This window comes from Cetorhinus maximus, chromosome 4 (genome assembly GCF_964194155.1).
Source record: "Cetorhinus maximus chromosome 4, sCetMax3.hap1.1, whole genome shotgun sequence".
NCBI lineage: Eukaryota > Metazoa > Chordata > Chondrichthyes > Lamniformes > Cetorhinidae > Cetorhinus > Cetorhinus maximus.
Window position 1 is genome coordinate 80,505,787 of NC_135882.1, and position 19,634 is coordinate 80,525,420.

At 42.3% G+C, this 19,634-nt stretch overlaps 1 protein-coding gene across 2 annotated transcripts in view; it reads left to right on the forward strand.

Moving 5' to 3' along the window:
* Window positions 1–19,634, forward strand: part of ppp1r42 (protein phosphatase 1, regulatory subunit 42) — a 199,178-nt gene that overhangs the window by 133,085 nt on the left and 46,459 nt on the right. For both annotated transcript variants that reach the window (XM_078540386.1, XM_078540388.1), the window contains exon 8: window positions 9,659–9,845. In XM_078540386.1, coding sequence (XP_078396512.1) covers window positions 9,659–9,845 — 187 coding nt within the window. The remainder of the gene's footprint in view (window positions 1–9,658; window positions 9,846–19,634) is intronic.

Genomic DNA, 19,634 nt, shown 5'->3' on the forward strand with positions numbered 1-19,634 from the left:
ACTGGTCTTTCCTTGACCTCCTTTCATCCTACTGGCCTAACTTTGGCCTTTTTAAATTCAAGCAGCTTTTTCTTAGCTACTTCAACCCTCACAGGTTCTATTCCCCCTTTAGGGCCTCTTTAAATGCAAGTAGCTCTTTCCTAGTTACTCCAACTCTCACAGGTTCCATCACCCCCTCAGGGCCTCTGAACCTTGGTTCCCTGTGCTCCTACAGATTCCTGCTGGCTTTCTCCAGCCTTTTCAGTCTCTTTGGACTGTTTTTGACTTTTCGGGAGTACTATTCTCCAGCCTGCCTCTATCTCCCTTTCCAGTTCCCATAGTCTTCTTTGGAAACCTTCCTCTCTTTCTAATGCTTGGAGTTCTAACTCTCTTCATCTCTGTTCTAGTTGTATTTTTGCCAATTTGATATTTTTTCTTACATTTGTTTTAGGTTCACAACCTAATGCTCTGGCCACGAGTTTTACATTCAATGGATTTCAGGTGAACCTCTAATTCTAAGTGCCTAGCTATTCCTTTTGACTCTTCAAGGAACATAACTTTTAAATCCTCAAAAGTAACTTCCCCCTGTTCTAGAAAGGCACTGACATCAATTGTGGACATTTTAGCACTTTCGCATTATACACCCAAGAAAACCTTTTGCAGTTTTGAAACTGTTTTTGAAGGAACAATTTACTTTCCCCACTCTAATTCTTTCATTGTTAGTGAGAACAAATTCTGGATACAAGTCCCCAGTTTTGTTAAGACCTGGTCGTAACACTGCAGGGTCTAGTTTCTACTGTGTTTTCTATAGCTTCTCTCTAAAATCAAAACATCCTCTACCATGTTCATTTAGACACCTCTTAGCTTCTGTTCCAGAGCAGCAACCCTAATTGCCTCATCACTCTTTCTCAGAAAATAACGCGCTAAACCTCCTCCCTATTCAATTAATCTCCCCTAATCCTGTCCAGTTCCTGTGCTGAAGCTCCAGCTGTTCCATGTTACACTCCAGAATTTTTATTTCCTTCCCAGACATGACTTTATTACAAATGAATCTATAGACTCCTAGGCTAATGGAAACCCGGCTCTTGAGTAGTGCCTCGTTTCTCTTAAAAATCATGGAATTGTTACAGCATAGAAGAAGGCCAATTGGCCCATGGTGTCTGAGCTGGTTCTCTGCAAGATTACCTCCACTAACCCTATTCCCCCAACCTTTCCCCATAGCCCTTGAATTTTTTTTTTGTTTAGATGCTTATCCAATTCCCTTTTGAAAGCCATGACTGAATCTGCCTCCAACACAGTCTTAGACAGTGTATTCCAGATCCTAGCCACTCACTGTGTAAAAATGTTTGTCCTCATGTCGCTGTTGGTTCTTTTGCCATTTACCTTATATCAGTGCCCTCTTGTTGTAGACCCTTCTGCCATTGGGAACATTCTCTCTATTTACTCTGTCTAGACCTCTTATGATTTTGAACACCTCTACTAATTTCCTCTCAAGCTTCTCCTTTCTAAGGGGAACAGCCGCAGCTTTTTCAATCAATTTGTGAAACTGAAATCAGTCTTCCATACAGCTATTCTCATAAATACTATCTGCACTGTCTCTGAAGCCTTCATGCCCTTTCTAAAGTACCATGCCTAGAATTAGACACAATGAGACAGAATCAGTGTTTTATAAAGGTTCATCATAACTTCTCTGTTTTTGTACTCAAGCCTCTATTTACAAAGCCCAGGATCCTGTATGTCTTTTTAACTGCTTTCTCAGCCTGCCTTTCAACCTTTAATGATTTGTGCACATAAACCTCCAGGTCTCTCTGTTACTGCATCCTCTTTAGAATTATACCCTTTATTTTGTGAAAGGGAAATCATGTTTAACCAATTTATTGGAGTTCTTTGAAGGAGTGACATGTACTGTGGATAAAGGGGAACCGGTGGATGCACTGTACTTAGAATTTCAGAAGGCATTTAATAAGCTGCTACGTCAAAGGTTATTGTGGAAAATAAAAGCTCATGGTGTAGGAGGGTAATATATTGGCATGGATAGAAGATTGGCTCGCTAACAGGAAATAGATGGTAGCCATAAATGAGTCTTTCTCTGGTTGGCGGGATCAGTGCTGGGGACTCAACTTTCTACAATTTATAACATTTTAAAAATTCATTCATGGGATGGGGCGTCGCTGGCTAGGCCAGCATTTATTGCAAATCCCTAATTGCCCTAGAGAACTGAGTGGCTTGTTAGGCCATTTCAGAGGGCATTTAAGAGAATACCACATTGCTGTGGGTCTGGAGTCACATGTAGGTCAGACCAGGTAAGGATGGCAGATTTCCTTCCCTGAAGGACATTAGTGAACTAGATGGGTTTTTACAACAATTGACAATGGTTTCACGGTCATTAGACTTTTAATTCCAGATTTTTTTGTTGAATTCAAATTCCACCATCTGCAATGGTGGGATTCGAACCCAGGTCCCCAGAGCATTACCCTGGGTCTCTGCATTACTAGTCCTGTGATTAAGGGACAGAAGGTATGGTTGCTAAATTTGCTGATGATACAAAGATAGGTAGAAAGTAAGTTGTCAAGAGGACATAAGGAGGCTACAAGGGGACATAGATAGGTTAAGCAAGTGGGCAAAGATCTGGCATATGGAGTATAATGTGGGAAAATGTGAAATTGTCCATTTTGGCAGGAAGAATAAAAAAGAAGAATATTATCTGAATGGTGAGAGATTGCAGAGCTCTGAGATGCAGAGGGATTTTGGTGTCCCTGTGCATGAATCACAAAAAGCTAGTATGCAGGTACACCAGCAATTAGGAAAGCTAATAGAATGTTATCATTTATTGCAAGGGAAATCAAATATAAAAGTAGGCAGGTTGTGCTTCAATTCTGCAGGACACTGGTGAAAACAGATCTGGAGTACTGGGTACAGCATTGGTCTCCTTATTTAAGGAAAGATGTAAATGCATTAGAAGTAGTTCAGAGAAGGTTTACTAAACTAATACCAGGAATAGATGGGTTGTCACATGAGGAAAGATTTAACAGGCTAGACTTGTATCTGCTGGAGTTTAGAAGAGTAAGAGGCGACTTGATTGAAACCTTTAAAATCTTGAGGGGTCTTGACAGGGTGGATGTGGAGAGGATGTTTCCTCTAGTGGGAGAATCTAGAACTAGGGGTCACCATTTAAAAATAAGGGATCACCTATTTAAGACAGAAATGAGAAGAGATTTTTTCTCTCAGAGGGAGTCTTTGGAACTCCCTTCCTCAAAAGTCAGTGGAAGCAGAGTCTTTGAATGTTTCCAAGGCAGAGGTAGATAGATTCTTGATAAAAATGGGGTGAACGGTTTAGGGGGGTAACCCTGGGTCTTACAGTCAGATCATCCATGATCTTATTGCATGGTGGGGCAGGCTCGAAGGGCCGAGTTGCCTACTCCTGCTCCTGACTCGTATGCTCGTATGTTTTATATAGCCTCTCCTCATTCTTCTTACTAAAATGTATCACTTTACATTTCTCTGCATCAAATTTCATCTGCCACATGTCCACTGTTTGGAAATAGAGATAGTTTAAGTAAGTTATATTTGTATTTGTGGGTGTTAGGAATGAGTTTTAGCTTTAATGTTTAAGTTTGATTTGTATTTCTGTATTTATGTGTTAAGAAAAAGGTCAAGTTGAGTTTAGTTTGACTTTAAAAGGTGCCTGCATTTCTAATGAATTTTACGGTTGTAAGAGAAGTTAAGCAAACACAAGAGTAAGAAAAATTGGGCTTTGCCTAGCAACAGGGGTCCAGAGAGGCAGGTCCCTCCAACAGACTCACACACAAAAGAAACTAGAAACAGCAGTTTTGAGTTCAGTTTGAAGCCAGGACTCCAGAGAGACTGGGCACTGGGAGAGGAAACTGCAGAGTAAGAGCAGTTTTCCCAAAAGAACCAAAAGGTCCCAGGGCCAAAGGAGGGAGACAGAAACAGGGGAAAGTCCCAAGCAGATCTTCTAGTCAGAGGAAGGACAGGAACTTGGAAAAGGTCCTGTTAATGAAGTTAAGAGTGAGGGGCAGAGAGAAAGGCTCCAAACTTCAAATTTACAGAGACAAAAGCTGCAGAAAGCAGATTTAAAATGAGAACAGCTTGCAAGAGGCCAGAAGGTCCAAAGAGATGGCTGAAGGTCTGTAACTCTTTGCTATGGGCATCTGAAGCAGTGGTGCACTGTTGACAGCTGAGTCAGCGAGAGAGAGTGCGTGGAGAAAGCTGGAATGCATGTGGTGACCCAGGGAAGAGGAACATCGGAAGGAGAGTTTGAAACTCTGGAGGTGAACCCTTGCGGAAAGCATCTGAGAGAAAGCGTTGGTTTGAGAGCAGATTTCAAAGTGAAGTCCTTGGAGAGTGGAGATTGGAAACCTTCGTGTGAGAGACAGAGTTCAGTGAGACTGATTGGCTCACGGTGTGACAAGCATCTGGGGGGAGTTGAGGGGAGATCCACAGCATCTGTCTGGGGTGGAATCTGTCACTTGGTTTCAGAGTGTGGTATGTCTGACCACAGGGTGCCTATTAGTTTACTTGGACTCTGTACTTACTGTGAACATTAGAGAATAAGATGGCTTTTTGTAACCTGCGTTATCCTTACAAATCTGTATATATCTGTAAAGGCATAGTTGTGGTTGAAGGAGTATTGTAATATAGTTTATCTTTTCTTATTTAATAAATGTTTTATGCTTTTGTTAAAAGTTCATGAGTTGACTTGGTTGACTGTTCAGTAGCCCCTCTTCACGTATCTGAATGAACAAATAAAAGTTAGGATCTATCAAAAATAAAAATACCTGGAAAAACTCAGCAGGTCTGACAGCATCTTCAGAGAGGAATACAGTTAACGTTTTGAGTCCATATGACTCTTCATCAGAACTAAGAAATATAGAAATGAGGTGGAATATAAGCTGGTTGAAGGGGGGTGGGACAGGTAGAGCTGGATAGAGGGCCGGTGATATGTGGAGGCAAAGAAGAGATTGCCAAAGATGTCATAGACAAAAGGACAAAGGGGTGTTGACGGTGGTGATATTAGCTGAAGAATGTGCTAATGATGACATTAAGGGTAGAAAGCAGGACAAGCAAGTGACAGATAGCCCTAGTGGGGGTGGGGTGAGGGGAAGGGATCAAAATAGGCTAAAAGGTAGAGATAAAACAATGGATGGAAATACATTTAAAAATAATGGAAAGAGGTGGGAAAAGAAAATATTTATAAAAAAATTATAAATTATTGGAAAAAGGGGGATCAGAAAGGGAGTGGGGATGGTGGAGAGTGTTCATGATCTAAAGTTGCTGAACTCAATTAAGTCTGGAAGGCTGTAAAGTGCCTAGTCAGAAGATGAGGTGCTGTTCCTCCAGTTTGCGTTGAGCTTCACTGGAACATTGCAGCAGGCCAAGGATGGACATGTGGGCATGAGAGCAGGGCGGTGTGTTGAAATGGCAAGTGACATATGAGTCATATGGACTCGAAACATTAACTCTGTTTCTCTCTCCACTGATGCCGTCAGACCTGCTGAGCTTTTCCAGCATTTTCTGTTCTTATTTCAGATTTCCAGCATTCACAGTATTTTGCTTTTATCCCCTCAGGATCTTGTATGTTTCAAAAAGATCACCTCTCATTCTTCTAAGCTCCAATAGTTATAGGCCTAACCTGTCCAACCTTTCCTCATAAAATAACCCCTTCATCCCCAGAATCAGTCGAGTAGACCTTCTCTGCACTGCTTCTAATGCAATATCTTTTATTAAATAAGGAGACCAAAACTGTACACAGTACTCCAGATGTAGCTTCACTAATACAACTGTAGCACTACTTTTATATTTTTTATATCTGCCAAATTTTTTGCCTATTCACTTAACTTATCTATATCCTTTGCAGACTGCTTGTGCCCTCTTCACAACTTACTCTCCTACCTATCTTTATGTCATCAGCAAATTTAGCAATCATACATTCAATCCTTTCATCCAAGTCATTGATATAGATTGTAAATAGTTCAGGCCCCAGAACTCAGCACCTGTGACACTCCACTGGTTACACCTTGCCAACACAAAAATGACCCATTTAAGCCTTCTGTTAGCCAACCAATCCTCTATTCATTCTAATGTGTTACCCCCTACATTATTGGCTCTTATTTTGTGTAGTAACCTTTGATGTAGTACCTTGTCAAATGCCTTTTGGAAATCCAAGTACACCACATCTTCAGGTTCCCCTTTATCCACGTGGCTGTTACTTCCTCAAAAGACTCTTCTAATAAACTAAGCAAGCACGATTTCCCTTTTTCAAAACCATGTTGGCTCTGTCTGATTGCATTAAGATTTTCTAAGTGCCCTGCTATAACTTCCTTAATAATAGATTTTAGCATTTTCCCTCTGATAAATGTTAGGCTGACTGGCCTGTAGTTTCCTTCTTTCTGTCTCCTTTCATTTCTCAAATAGAAGACATTTCCAAAATCTACGGAATTTTAGAAATTAAACCCAATGCATCTACTCTCAGCAGCCTCTTCTTTTAAACCCGAGGATGAAGCCCATCAAGACCTGGAGGCTGTCAACCTTTGGTTCTAATAATTTTCTCAGTACCCTTTCCCTTGTGATTGTATTTGTTTTAAGTTCCTCTCTCCCTTTTACCTACTGATTTACAATTATTTCTGGGATGTTATTTATGTTTTCTACAATGAAGACTGACACAAAATATCTATTCAACGCATCCGCCATTTTCTTATTTCCCATTATTAATTCCCCAGACTTACCCTCTAGAGGAGCAATGCTCACTCTAGTTACGCTTTTCCTTTTTAAATGTTATATGCCTATAGGAGACCTTTGGATTCCCTTTTATGTTAGCTGCCAGTCTCTTCTCATACTCTCTCTTCGCCTCTTATTTCCTTTTCACTTCCCCTCTGAACCTTCTATTTTCAGCTTGGTTCTCCCTTGCATTATCAACCTGATATCTGTAATATGCATGCTTTTTCTGCTTCACCAGGGAGCTCTGACTTTGGTTGTTCATTCATTGTCCCTCATGGGAATATACCTCACCTGTACCCAAACTATCTCATCTTTTCGCAGCTCATCACTTTTACTTACCACACTTTGTGTATTTATGTAAGCCTAATTTTGACCTTGGTACATTCCCTCTTATTCTGACCCCTTAATGCCTTACTTTTTCATAATCAAGTGTTATCTGTCCCTTCCAGCCCTTTGTACACTTTGTTTCTTTTGAATGCCTCAGCCTGGTTCCCATTCCCCTACCATGTTAGTTTAAACTCTCCCCAGAAGCACTTCAAACCACCCTGCCAGGATATTGGTCCCAGTTCTGTTGAGGTACAGCCCTCTGGCCTGTATAGGTCCCACCTCTCCCAGAACCAGTCCCAGTGTCCCAGGAATTTACAGTACTTCCTACTGCAACATCTCTCTAGCCACACATTCATCTATTCTGTCCTTCTATTTCTATACTCACTTACTCATGGCACCAGGAATAATCCAGAGATTGCTGCCTTTGAGGTTGTGCTTGCTAGTCTCCTTCCTTGCTCCCTAAAATTCACCTCCCTCTTTCTACCTATGCCATTAGCACTGATATGGACTACAACTCTAGTTGCTCACCTTCTCCCTTCGGAATGCTTTGCAGCCACTCAGTGACATCCTTGACCCTGGCATCTGGGTGACTACATACCATTTGGAATCACCTCTACAGCTGTCTATTCCCGTAACTTTAGAACCCTCTGTCACTACTGCCTTTCCAATCTTTCTCCTGATCCCCCATCCCCCACCCCATGTACAGCACTCATGGTGCTGTGGAATTGTCTCTGGCTGCACTCCCCAGAGGAACCATTACTCTCACCAGTATTCAGAACTGGATACCAGTTGGAAAATGAGATACCCTCAGGGTCATCCTGCACCACCAGCCTTGTCTTGCCTGTCTGTCCGGCAGTCACCCCTTGCTTACATACCCTTGAGTTGTGGGGAGAGATGCCAGTTTGTACGTTCCCAATCACCTAATGGACTGACAATACACTATTTGTTCTTCTTTTAGCACTTTTTGAAATCACTGTTCTGTTCTTTTTCTTTAACCTTTGCGCTGAACGACTTCTCTTCTTGGTGATCTTTATCTTCAACTGAACACCCCAGCACCATTTCTCTGACATCCTTGGCCTCCTGGCTTCATTCAACCTCACCATGCACATAAACACTCACTCCCATTCCCATACATGTACCCACTATCTATCACTCAAGGCCTAGCCATCCCTTAGATTTTTGTCATTGACTAGATTATTGCACCATCTAGTTCTCTGCCGCAGCCCTCAGCAATCCTAGCAATGTCTTGGGGAGTGCAAGACCCTTTGAAAACTGAATCCACAGCATTGTTTGCACTTCTGAGCCTGTGTGGCAGCAAGCTGAGTTTGGATATGTCAGCAACCTGAGTTTAGGTAGCAGTAAATTGAGCTTGCATGCCTTTAATCTGAACTTGCACTGCAGCACACAGATATTGGGTGGTTTCTGCTTGTGCTGCCATAGAGCCTGAGGTATCAGTCATCAGATGCAGCATCATGAATGGGTCTGCAATTGATCTGATGCAGCTGGCAATCACTTCCACAACCAAACTCTGCACATAGCCCTGTGCCAAGTTGGAGTCAGACTCCTCCATGCTTTTTGACATTGACCACAGGCTTCCTGGCAGGCTAGCCAATTCACCAGACATTTCAATGTGCATTCATATTAGACCAGGCCACTCCAACAAAGTTCTCACCTGAGTCCTAAGTAGCAGAGCTCTTGTGCAGCCACACTTTCTAGCAAGCTAGTGTCTTGTTGCCCTTGTCCCCTGTCCTGACTGCAGGGGTCTGCTGCCTGACATCTCACCACATGCAGATCCTGCTTTTAAGTTACTTTTTAAAGTAAATGCATTGTCAGTATCTGAGCTGGCGGCTGCAAGTGACGGTGTTTCTTGTTCATTGTCTTTCTGGTCTTCCACCTCTTTCTCTTCCAGCATTGCCTGGCCAGGTTGATTTCTTGAGTATCTGAAAGGAGAAAGGCACAAGACTTGGGTTGTGATGAGAGATGGGGAGGAAAACAGGAGGTATATGCTCACACCATCTGCAGCTTGTAGATCAGCTCAGATTGTGAGCTATGAGGAAAGTGGATGTGAGAAGGAGGATTAGTTATGAGCATACCATCATCTTCAATACTTTCAGCATGGTCTCTGACCATGACATGGCCATTCCAATGTTAGTGACCATTTGAGATTGTGGGTTTTTTATCCTCACCCTTTACAGGATTGTGGATTTGTAGACAGACTGAGCAGTTAATGCAATGTTAATTGATAACAATTTTTTTTTAAAAGGCTGAATAAATGTAATATTCAGAACAAGAATTGAGGATTATAAGGATAGGTACAGGTATAGATAATAGAGTGGTAAGTGCTTTATGAGCTGAATTGTCTTTTATTAATGTCTATATGCTTATTGTCTTGAGGTGCTATACACATATTGGAAAAAGTAGGGAATGGATTAGGTTGAGTGTACTATGCATTAATTGAATTGAAGTAGATTGACCAATGCTGATTTCTGTGAACTGATGCACTCATAGAAGTTGCATAAGAAAGAATACATTGTAAAAATGAGCTCTCCATCTTACTTTTTGTTTTCTTCTGTTGATCAAAAATAAGCTAATCTATTTTCTCTTTTTCTACAAGATAATCTGCAAATAATTCGGCACCATGCACCTAGAAACTATACCTCTCCTGGTATTCGTAGATTCAGGAAACCTGTTGATCTTCTTACAAAGACTCCCAACTTTGCGTGCTCTGGAAATGATGAAAAAGGTGCCTTACCACCAGCCCTTGAGTCCAAGGGTATGGGTGATGGTTTGGAAAGAATCGGGTAAGGTCCTAACATCTTCTAAAAAGTGCAAAATGCGCAACAAAGAAAATTAATTTGATAGAATCCAACCCAGAACCTCAGTAATACCCAGTTCTAATATGTTATATGGTCAGCCCCTTGCACTAGAATTATTTAGGTTAATGTTTCCTACTAGGTAGTTCCAAGTGCTATAGAATTAAACTGTATTACTCCAATTCCAATGTTCTTTAATTCTAATCTGGAGTTCCAAAAATAAAAACTTCTAAATTTGAAAAAAAAGAAATTCTTCAAGTCTTCACTGTAATTCCATTGGGGATTCTAAGAGTCTCCCACTGAAGTTATGGCAGGTCATCAGAAGAAACCCCATTTTCAGAGACAGGAAGATGTTTCCTCCAGGCTTCTGTCTTGCTGTCAGGCTGAAATGTGAATCAGAAGCCCAGACTGTGTGGGAAACTGTCATTCATTGTGATTTTTCCCAGAGGGCCAATTAATGGCCAGAGGACAGGCTCTCCGTCCAGTTAAGAACAGTGAATGGGCTTTTGAAGCTAGAAGGCCACTCAGAGGCCTTCCAGCTTGAAAGCAATAGCAGGAGGCTGCAATGGGAGATAAAGGAAAGGGAAAATGGAATTTAAAGTTTAAATTAAAAATTGGGTTTAGCAGTTGGGCCACCACTGTTGGGTGGGGGACAGGGGGAAATCCCCTCTACAGATTAGCCTGTGGCTGCTGCAGTGCAGGCAGGAGGGAGGATCTCTATGCCTGTCTGGAGCAGTGGTCACCTGATCTGCTGCTGGGAGACTGCCTCCAGGCATCTAAACTAGCCCCTGCTCCTGTGGGAACCTGGAGGCAAACTGGAAATTCTCAGTCGTCCTCCTTTAATTAAGTGGCCCTTAACAAGTTGTGTTGACTATCTGCCACATGCGAGATTAGACCTGCCAGCCACTCCCACCCATTTTGCCTCCACAAAACTGTCCCAGAGTGGGCTGGAGTTGGGGAACTGGCATGCCAGCCAGCAGGGCTATTTTAATCTCTGGGCCCCCCTCCAATCCTGGCCGAGCAGGATTAAAAATCTAGCCCTGTAGGTCTAATTTATTTTGGATAAAACAGTCATGGATGCACATTATATTAAATAATTCAATTTTGCACTGGAACATCTTGTTTTCCTTATCAAAACAATGCACAGTGTAATAATTCTCAGCATACTAAGAGTGGATGTACAGGTGCTCTTTGGATTTTATCTCTTGTTTATCTATTAGTCACTAAGTTCAGTTAATGCACATCAAGCCACAGATAGATTTTATGACAATTTGTATTACTCTAAAATGAAAAGAAAGTAAGAAACTATTTTCTGAATTGAAAACATTATTACAGTGTTTTCTGTTTGTCAGTGTAGTTAGTACCTATAAGTGTTAAACAAAAGCTTCCAGAATTCATAAAATAAGATGCAATGAACATTAAAACCAGTATCATGTTGATCTGTGCTGTACCTGCTCTCTCTACTATATTGTCTGCTAGCTACCCATATAGTTGAAAATCAATGAAAATGACAGATTCTGTAAAAAGAAGAATCTATAGTTTTTCTTTCATGTGTGAATGTTAAAAATTCTTTGCTGATGCATGGGTCAGACTAATAACTTGCATTAATTTACGAGATAAAGGAAGCAGTTACTACCTATCTTTAAAAACGTCTTCAAAATGTGTGTTTTGTGTTAATAGAAAACTGGAATTCATATTTATGGAGATATTAATTTTATATTATGAAACATGGTTACACATTTTTGTTCAGAATCTCATTTTAGAATAGTTAACTGTCTTGATTACATATTCAGTATGGAATGCAGTATGCCCAACTTTAGTCCTGTTTTAATCAACTTTGCATTGATGTATGTCTTTGACCTTTTGACAACTAGTCACTTTAGATGGTTCAGTAAGAAAATGTAAACATTAGTTTGTTCCTTACATCAAGAATATTTGGTTGGGTGAAGCTGAAATGGAAAAGATTAATATGTACTTAATGAAGTTTGGAAAATTGAGAGTACAATTAAATAATTGTATGAATAATAGTCGTTAAAAACGGGTTTTACTTAAATACTTATTTCCTTCCTTTTAGCCCCCACCCCCCATCAATAAGATTGATGAATAGCCTGCTGTTTGTACCTTCCAATCCAGTCTCAAAGTTTTTTTCCCAGCAAATAAACAACATTTTCTTCTCTGTTAATGACCCAAAGGTTGTATCATTAAAGGAGAAAAGTAGACTTTCAGTCTCGGACCAAGAATTTTTTTTTTTAAAGTTTTGTTCACTGACATTTCATAACAGAGGTCTGCCTTGCTTGATTAATTCTGGCCATGCCTCCTGAGAGAAATAATGAAATGAATTCTCCTTCTGGCTGTTAAGATTGTGGATTTTATTCACTGAAACGGTGGTTGATCATACAGAAGAATAACAATTTCTGTATCCAGTATATAATTCATTACGTTAGGAATTTTAAAAGAATACTTTTTTTGGGATAACTTATTTTGCTTTAAGCAATGCATACATTCTATTAAAGCTGCATGATTTACATTTATTAAAGTAGTATTAGTCAATTGCAGATAAGTAAATACTGATTTTCTAGCCCCAGTTATTAGAGTATTTGTCAAGAAAACATGATGCATATTAATGAATATAATATATGTATAATATGTATAATATGTATAATATATATATATATTTATATATATCTATGATGGCTAACTGTACATTTCTAGAAATCAATTTGGTTAATAGGGAAAACACAGCCCAAAGTAGTCAGCTTTAGAATGAAGTTAATATAAATTGCACAATATATTGAAATAATTTAAAAGCATTGGAAAAATAACTGAAATCTGATGTTTCATTCATTTCATACTGCAGTTTTCAAATATTGTAAGATATTAGGTGTAAGGTCAGGAGGTTAATGAAAGTTATGAAATATTTCCCATAGAAGACGATGATGTAATTTGGCCTGAAAGCGTGGTAAATGTGTGGTCTGAATTGAAAATGGCTACAGACAGAAATGGCTCAAAATTTGAATTTAAATTCATTTAACAGAAATATTCACATATCATTAGTTATCTATAGTATTAAATCTTTGTTTTTAACTTCTATAGGGATATTAGTTTTTATATCACAAAGTTCCTCATTGCCAGTTCTCCTTGCCTACTAAACCTCAACAATTAGTATGTTCATTTATTTACTTTCCCCAGAGATGTCAATCTGTGGGACTCCACATCTCCTTTCGTACTCCGGTGTTCCAACACCACCAACAAAAGCAATTTACATTTGTATACCACCTGTAACTTACAAAATGCTCCAAAGCACTTCATAGAGAAGAAAATAGTAGTTTGTGAACCATTACAGCTGGGTTTGGAGTTGACTTCTTGCACAGACCTTATTTCCATCGCTCCACCATTGGCAGAGTGCCTTCAGTTGCTTAAGGCCCTCCCAAATCTCTCTGCGTTCCTAAGGGACAGATTTTTGTCAAGGAAAGTTGGGAATTTTCTTGATCCTGTCTCCATCCGGGATGACCCCACCCGCCCTATTTTGATGTCATGGAGGCAGGCAAGGGCTGAAGACAGGCCCACTGCTTTCAAAGGCAAGACTAGGACGGCAATAGAGGTGGATGAATGGAGAGGCTGTTAGTTTAGAAGGCACACCACCATTTACTGGGACATCAGCCCAGTTGTATTCATGGCTCTTAGGCCCTCTAACCCTCACCCCTCACACCCCCCCCCACCCCCCATCATTACCCCCCATGACCCCTTCATGCCTCATCATACCCCCATGTCCCTTCCATGCACCCCATATCCCCTCTGTACCTCCATGCTCTTTTTATCCCCCATGCATCTTCCATTATCCATGCCCCTTCTGTGCCTCCCCCATGCATTCTCCATACCCGTTCTTCTGTGTCCAGTATGTACAGAACCAGTTACCCATTGGCAAGTCTGGCAAAATTTTGAAATGCTTCAGAAGCTGACAAATTAAGCAAACAGGCTTTGAAAATCTCCTTTGAAAACATGCTAATCTTACAACCTCATAAAAGTGTCAAGAACAAACAACCATTCATAGTATCAATGACAAAAACATCTCTTAATCTTGTCCAAATAAACAAACAGGCATTGAAAAACCATATCAAAGAAAGAATGACTTATTGCAACCTTATAAAGCTGTCAATGAAACACATATGGCACCCTCTTAAAGCTGCATGAAGAGACTTCTGCTGAGCTGAGTCCATTGACAATTCTCGGAACTCAGCCAAGCATTCATAATGAGGCCATCTGGCAACTGTATCAACAAAACAAGTTGAACAGATGAGCAGACATTTATTTTTCCAGATGGCCACAGTACAGAGAAGTCAAAGAAGACCTTGCAACTTTAACCAGGTTGGTCTTTGTGCTCTGGACAGGTGGAATTAGGATTCAAAAGTTCAATGATGGAATTGTTAGAAAGAAGATACTGAGGTTGAGCGAGTGGCCATTGGTGTCAGTGGAGGAGTTGATATGAAGAGTGGGAATGAGAGTGGAGAAGTCAGGAGCAAAGAGAATTAAAGTTGAGGTTGAAATTACTAAAGAGTGATTAATCACTTGGTGCACAGACTGAAAGGGGAAAGAAGATATAAAATCCGGTAAGTGGCGTGGGTGGGCATTAAAGGACAAGGACTTATAATGAAAAGTGGCAGGGATGAATGGAGGGTGAGATGCTTGAATGAGGGAAAGGTGTCTGAGGATTATGAGGGAGAGTCTGACACAGGACTCATTTCAGGACAAGTGTTTAGAGGTCTGGAGTTTTAATTTGATTGTGCTGGTTTTCTCGTCACAATTCAGCTGAAATTGGCGTAATAGGCTGCAAATATTAAGCAAGATTTGTTTTCAGTGTAACTTAAGTTTCTGTGACCTTTTGTATTAGTTTTTAAAAACACTGTGCTGAAAACAGGCCCTGCCCATAAAATTGGCTATTCCCTGTGGTGAATTGATCACCACTGGGAATTTCCGCTAATTGTGCTCATTTAGAAACATAGAAAATAGGAGCGAGAATAGGACATTTGGCCCTTCGAGCCTGCTTCGCCATTCAATATGATCATGGTTGATCCTCTATTTCAACACTGTACTCCCATGCTGTCCCCATACCTGTGGACACCTTTTGAGTCCAGAAATTTATCTATTTCCTTCTTAAATATATTCAGTGACTTGGCCTCCAAAGCCTTCTGTGATAGAGAATTCCATAGGTTCACCATTCTCTGAGTGAAGGTTTCTCCTCAACTCAGTCCTAAATGGTCTACCTCGTATCCTGAGACTGTGACCCCTTATTCTAGACTCCCCAGCCAGAGGAAATATTATCCCTGCATCCAGTTTGTCTTTGTCAGAATATTATGGGGAGAATTTTCCCCATGTCGGGCGGGCATGCGATCGGGTCTGCGCCGCCATTTTACTCAGGCGGGCCATTAACAGCCCACCCAGCGTAGTTCACGACTCCCGTGGATAGCAGGAGTGGGCCGGCAGCGACGGGCGTGCTCAGACCACTGGGTCCAATGGTGACCCAGCGACCTGTTTAAATGAAGGCCTGGCAGCCTTTGCAAAGCTGCTCACAATGGCTGGGCGAAGAGCACATCAGAGAGGCAATGTGCCTGACACAAGTCTGGAGAGCAGGCCATCGAGGCAGGCCAAGCTGGTGGGTAGGCCAGCGGGGCAGTGTGCCCCTCGTTTTTCTGACGAGTGCCTAGCTGCCCTCCTGGAGGAGGTGGCAGCACAGCGGGAGGCCCTTCTTTCAAGGGATGGGAGGCAGAGGCCTCCCCACCTGACCAAACGTGCGTGAGATGAGGTGGCCGAGAGCGTTAGCTCCCATGATGTGATGCAGCGCACATGGGTCCAGTGCCGCAAAAGATTCAATGATCTCCTGCACTCGGGAAGGGTGAGTACCAAGTTGCCTCAAGTCACTTAATACAGCTGTCACCCTTTCCCCCCAACCACCACCACCACCCCCACCCCCCCGCCTCCCCTTCCAGACAACTCTGAGTACAGTAACGGCAATGAATCCCTCACGGCATGTATCCCTCGCTGGGTGTGCCAGCAGAAATTGCCCATGCCCAGTTCACCCTGAGAGGGTTGAGCTAGGATGTGTTCCGCATTCGCAGCATGTGTGACACTGACACCCAGAGTATAGAATGGGGTTGAAAGTCAAGGGTCTGCACCTAGGCAGAGTGCTGGAACTACGAAACATGTCAAAGTCAGGGTGCTAACATGCTGGGAGGGGAGCTTCCAGTTGGCGGGACACCAATCCATCTGCTGGTCTTCACGCTCCACGTGCTTGTGCCACCTTGCTTAGCAAAGTGACACCTTGTGGTACCACATGTGAGCATTTGGGCAATGGCAGGGGGCTGGTCAGCCCTGGCTTGTTTGGGTGGGTGTGCGGCAGCTGCAGGGTGATGAAGAACTGGAGTCCTGCAATGTCCCACTCTGGCTGGGTTGGCAGGGATGCGATGGGAATTCAGGTGCAGGCTAGACTAATCAATGCTCCTCTCTCCTTTTCAGGAGAAGACTGCGCACAATGCCTCTGAACGAATGCGGACTGGCTGAGGGCAAGTCCAGTTGGCCATCCTAATGGCTTTCAAGCAGCAGGCCATGGACATGGAGAGGCGCCATGCACCCAGGTCCACCAGTGGCGGTGAGGCCGGGGTGCCACGGGGCGCTTTGTTTGGCGAGCACTCAGGTCGCCATGTGTGTCACAGAAGCCATGGCACTGTTGAATGCCCAGTAATTGAAGTTAGCAACATGGGTTTACCATTGATTATGGAAGGATGAGCGCATAATGATCCGGGCGAGCAGCATGCATGTTGACATTGTCTGCACTGTAACTAATCAAATGTCCCAGCGATAGTGGATGAAAATCAATGCATGCCTGAATAGAGCGTCTGTCGCCTGCTTGACACAGGTGGAGCGTGCTGTACGGGAGCAGAGACAGTACTTCCAACAAAGAGATGGAAACTGAGGCTGATTGGGAGACTCCACAGAGATCACCCACTGACCCCTGGAAAGAGCTGGAGGCATAGAGGTTGAGGGCAGCTGTGACCTTTAGAGCCACTGGTATGTGGTGCCCACCCATACAGTTTGTGGAGATCTCAGGGCCTATCATCTGACAGATGGAGGTGACTGTCTCCCTCGAGAGAAGGAGCCTTCTTCAGCAATGGACCTCAGACATATTGAGGTAGCTGCTTCGCTGCCTGTATACCCTGGCAGCAGGATACTGGCATCTTCTACGACCCCTTCCACCTTGCACTTCCTGTTGGCCCTGCACCCCTTGAGCCTGTGCCTCTCGTCCCGAAGATGGCTCCCCTGGAGGCTGGATGTGGACTCCTGGCCTCCTCCCCCTTCTGGCCCTCCCTTCCTCCTCAGAGGAGGTGCCTCCAGTGGAAAGCACAACTCTCATCCCTAGGCTAAGGGAAGCTTCCTGAAAGCTACAGGACCAAAAAATTATCTTTACTGTAGAGTGCTGACCTGAAGGCTTTTACTGCTGTCCTAGCAGCTGATATGAGTTTTGAAGTTATTCCTGCTCACACAGGCAAGTATGAGTAACTTTCACACTTAAATACCTGAAAGGTCACATTTGCCACCCCACTCACCCCTCTTATCCCGCCCATGGATGAGGTTTATACAAATGTCTCCTACCTGCCTGCCCGTTGCGCCCGTGCAACGTCCTGAAGATCACACGGGCCGCGAAACATTGAATTCAATTGCTGCCTCAAGGGCCTTAACTGGCCCGTTAATTGATGGCAGGTAAGCATCCGAACTTATGTCATGCCCGCCTTCCCAAATATCACGATGGCGTGCGGTGACGTCGGGACGCACATCTGACGTCACCGTGCGTTCCGCACGCCAACGGGAAAATTCTGCCCTGTGTGTTTCAATGAGATCTCCCCTCATCCTTCTAAACTCCAGTGAATACAGGCCCAGTCGGCCCAATCTCTCCTCGTACGACAATCAGTCTGGTGAACCTTCACTGCATCCCTCTATGTCAACTATATCCTTTCTTAGATAAGGAGACCAAAACTGCACACAATCCTCCAGTCCCATTATTTTCTCTTAACACTATTGTTTTAGCAATACTAGTTTCCTTTAATTCCTCCTTCTCACTAGACCCTTGGTCCCCTAGTATTTCTGGGAAGTTACTTGTGTCTTCCTCCATGAAGACAGAACTAAAGTAGCTATTTCATTGCTCTGCCATTTCCTTGTTCTCTATTATAAATTCTCCTATTTCAGACTGTAAGGGACCTACATTTGTTTTTACTAATCTTTTTCTTTTTACATACTTAAAGAAGCTTTTATAGTCCGCTTTTATTTTCCTTGCAAGTTTACTCTCATACTCTATCTTTTCCCTCTTAATCAATCTCTTGGCCCTCCTTTGCTGAATTCTAACCTGCTCCCAATGTTCAGGCTTGCTACTTTTTCTAGCAACCTTATATGACTCCTTTGCAGACCTTCAGGGAGGCTTTAAACATTAAACGTTCTTTAGGACCCAAGTACACTGGGTATATTTTAAAGCTTTTAAATGTGATATATGTTTTAATTAACTAAGAAACTGGCTAATGTACCCCAATGTAACTAGAAAATTGTTTTTTTTTAATGCATTTCAGTAATTTAAAATCAGGTTACTCAGATGTGGTGGATTGACCCTGATTAAAAATGTTTATTTATTGTGATAACCCTATTTTCAACTGTTTAAATCAAACTTTGCCAAGTTGACATTCTTAAGATTATGAAGAAAATTTTTTTCAAGCAAAATCAAAAGAAAATACATTTCAAAATACTGCCTAATTGCACTGATTCATGGCAGGTTTTGTACTTGATGATATGCAAATGAGGTGAAAACCACTTTTCAAAACAGGTTTAATTTGTGGCAGAATTGGCAATTGCACCCAAAGCAGAAACTCTATCCCTATGGGCAGAAATTTTTGCTCGGTATGCAGGCGCGTGCCAAAGCTGGCAGTGTGTCTGCTGACAATTAAAAGGCCTGTTAAGGCTGTTAAGTTATCAATGAACGTAAAGTTTTTGCTGCCCATCCAACCTAACAGTTGACGGGCAGGCAAAATGGCTAAGCGGCCTTTGCATTTTTTTGGAAACCTTATCCATGAGCAGGATAAAGTTTCCAAAAGCAAATAAAAATAAATTAAAAACTTTAATTTTTCATTAATAACATGACCCTGCTCATGTGACAGAGTCACATGAGGGGACATGTTTTATTACATTTTTATTTTAAAATTTTTTTTATATCTCTTCACCTCCCTGAGGCAGATGATGCAGCGGTCACTTGCATGCATGCAGGAAGTTCGCACCCGGCTCACAGTCCCCCCCACCGCCACCACCACCACCATCCCCTGCACCCCCCCACCCCGCACAGGCAGCACTCAGCACTGCCACTTGCGTTTCACACTGGGCGGGCCTTAATTGGCCCGCCATTGTGGAATCACGGTGCAGTGCCGATTGTAGGCGGCAGACAGCTTCCCCACCGCTCCCGCCCACCAAGGGCAAAATTCTGCCCTATGTATAAAGTCAAGGTGTAATGATGAAACTATATAAAACATTATTATGACCACTATTTGGAAAAACTGTTTACAGTTTTGGTTGCATAGAAAGAATGTTGAGGCAATAGAGAAGGTACAGTGTAGATTCTCTAGAATGGTACGTGGTATAAAGAAATATAATTCTAGAGAAAGCCTTGAAAATTGTAAGTATTTTTTATTAGAACAGGCTGAAGAAAACAGAATAAAGGTATTTGGTAATTGGGCCAACATATTGGATTGT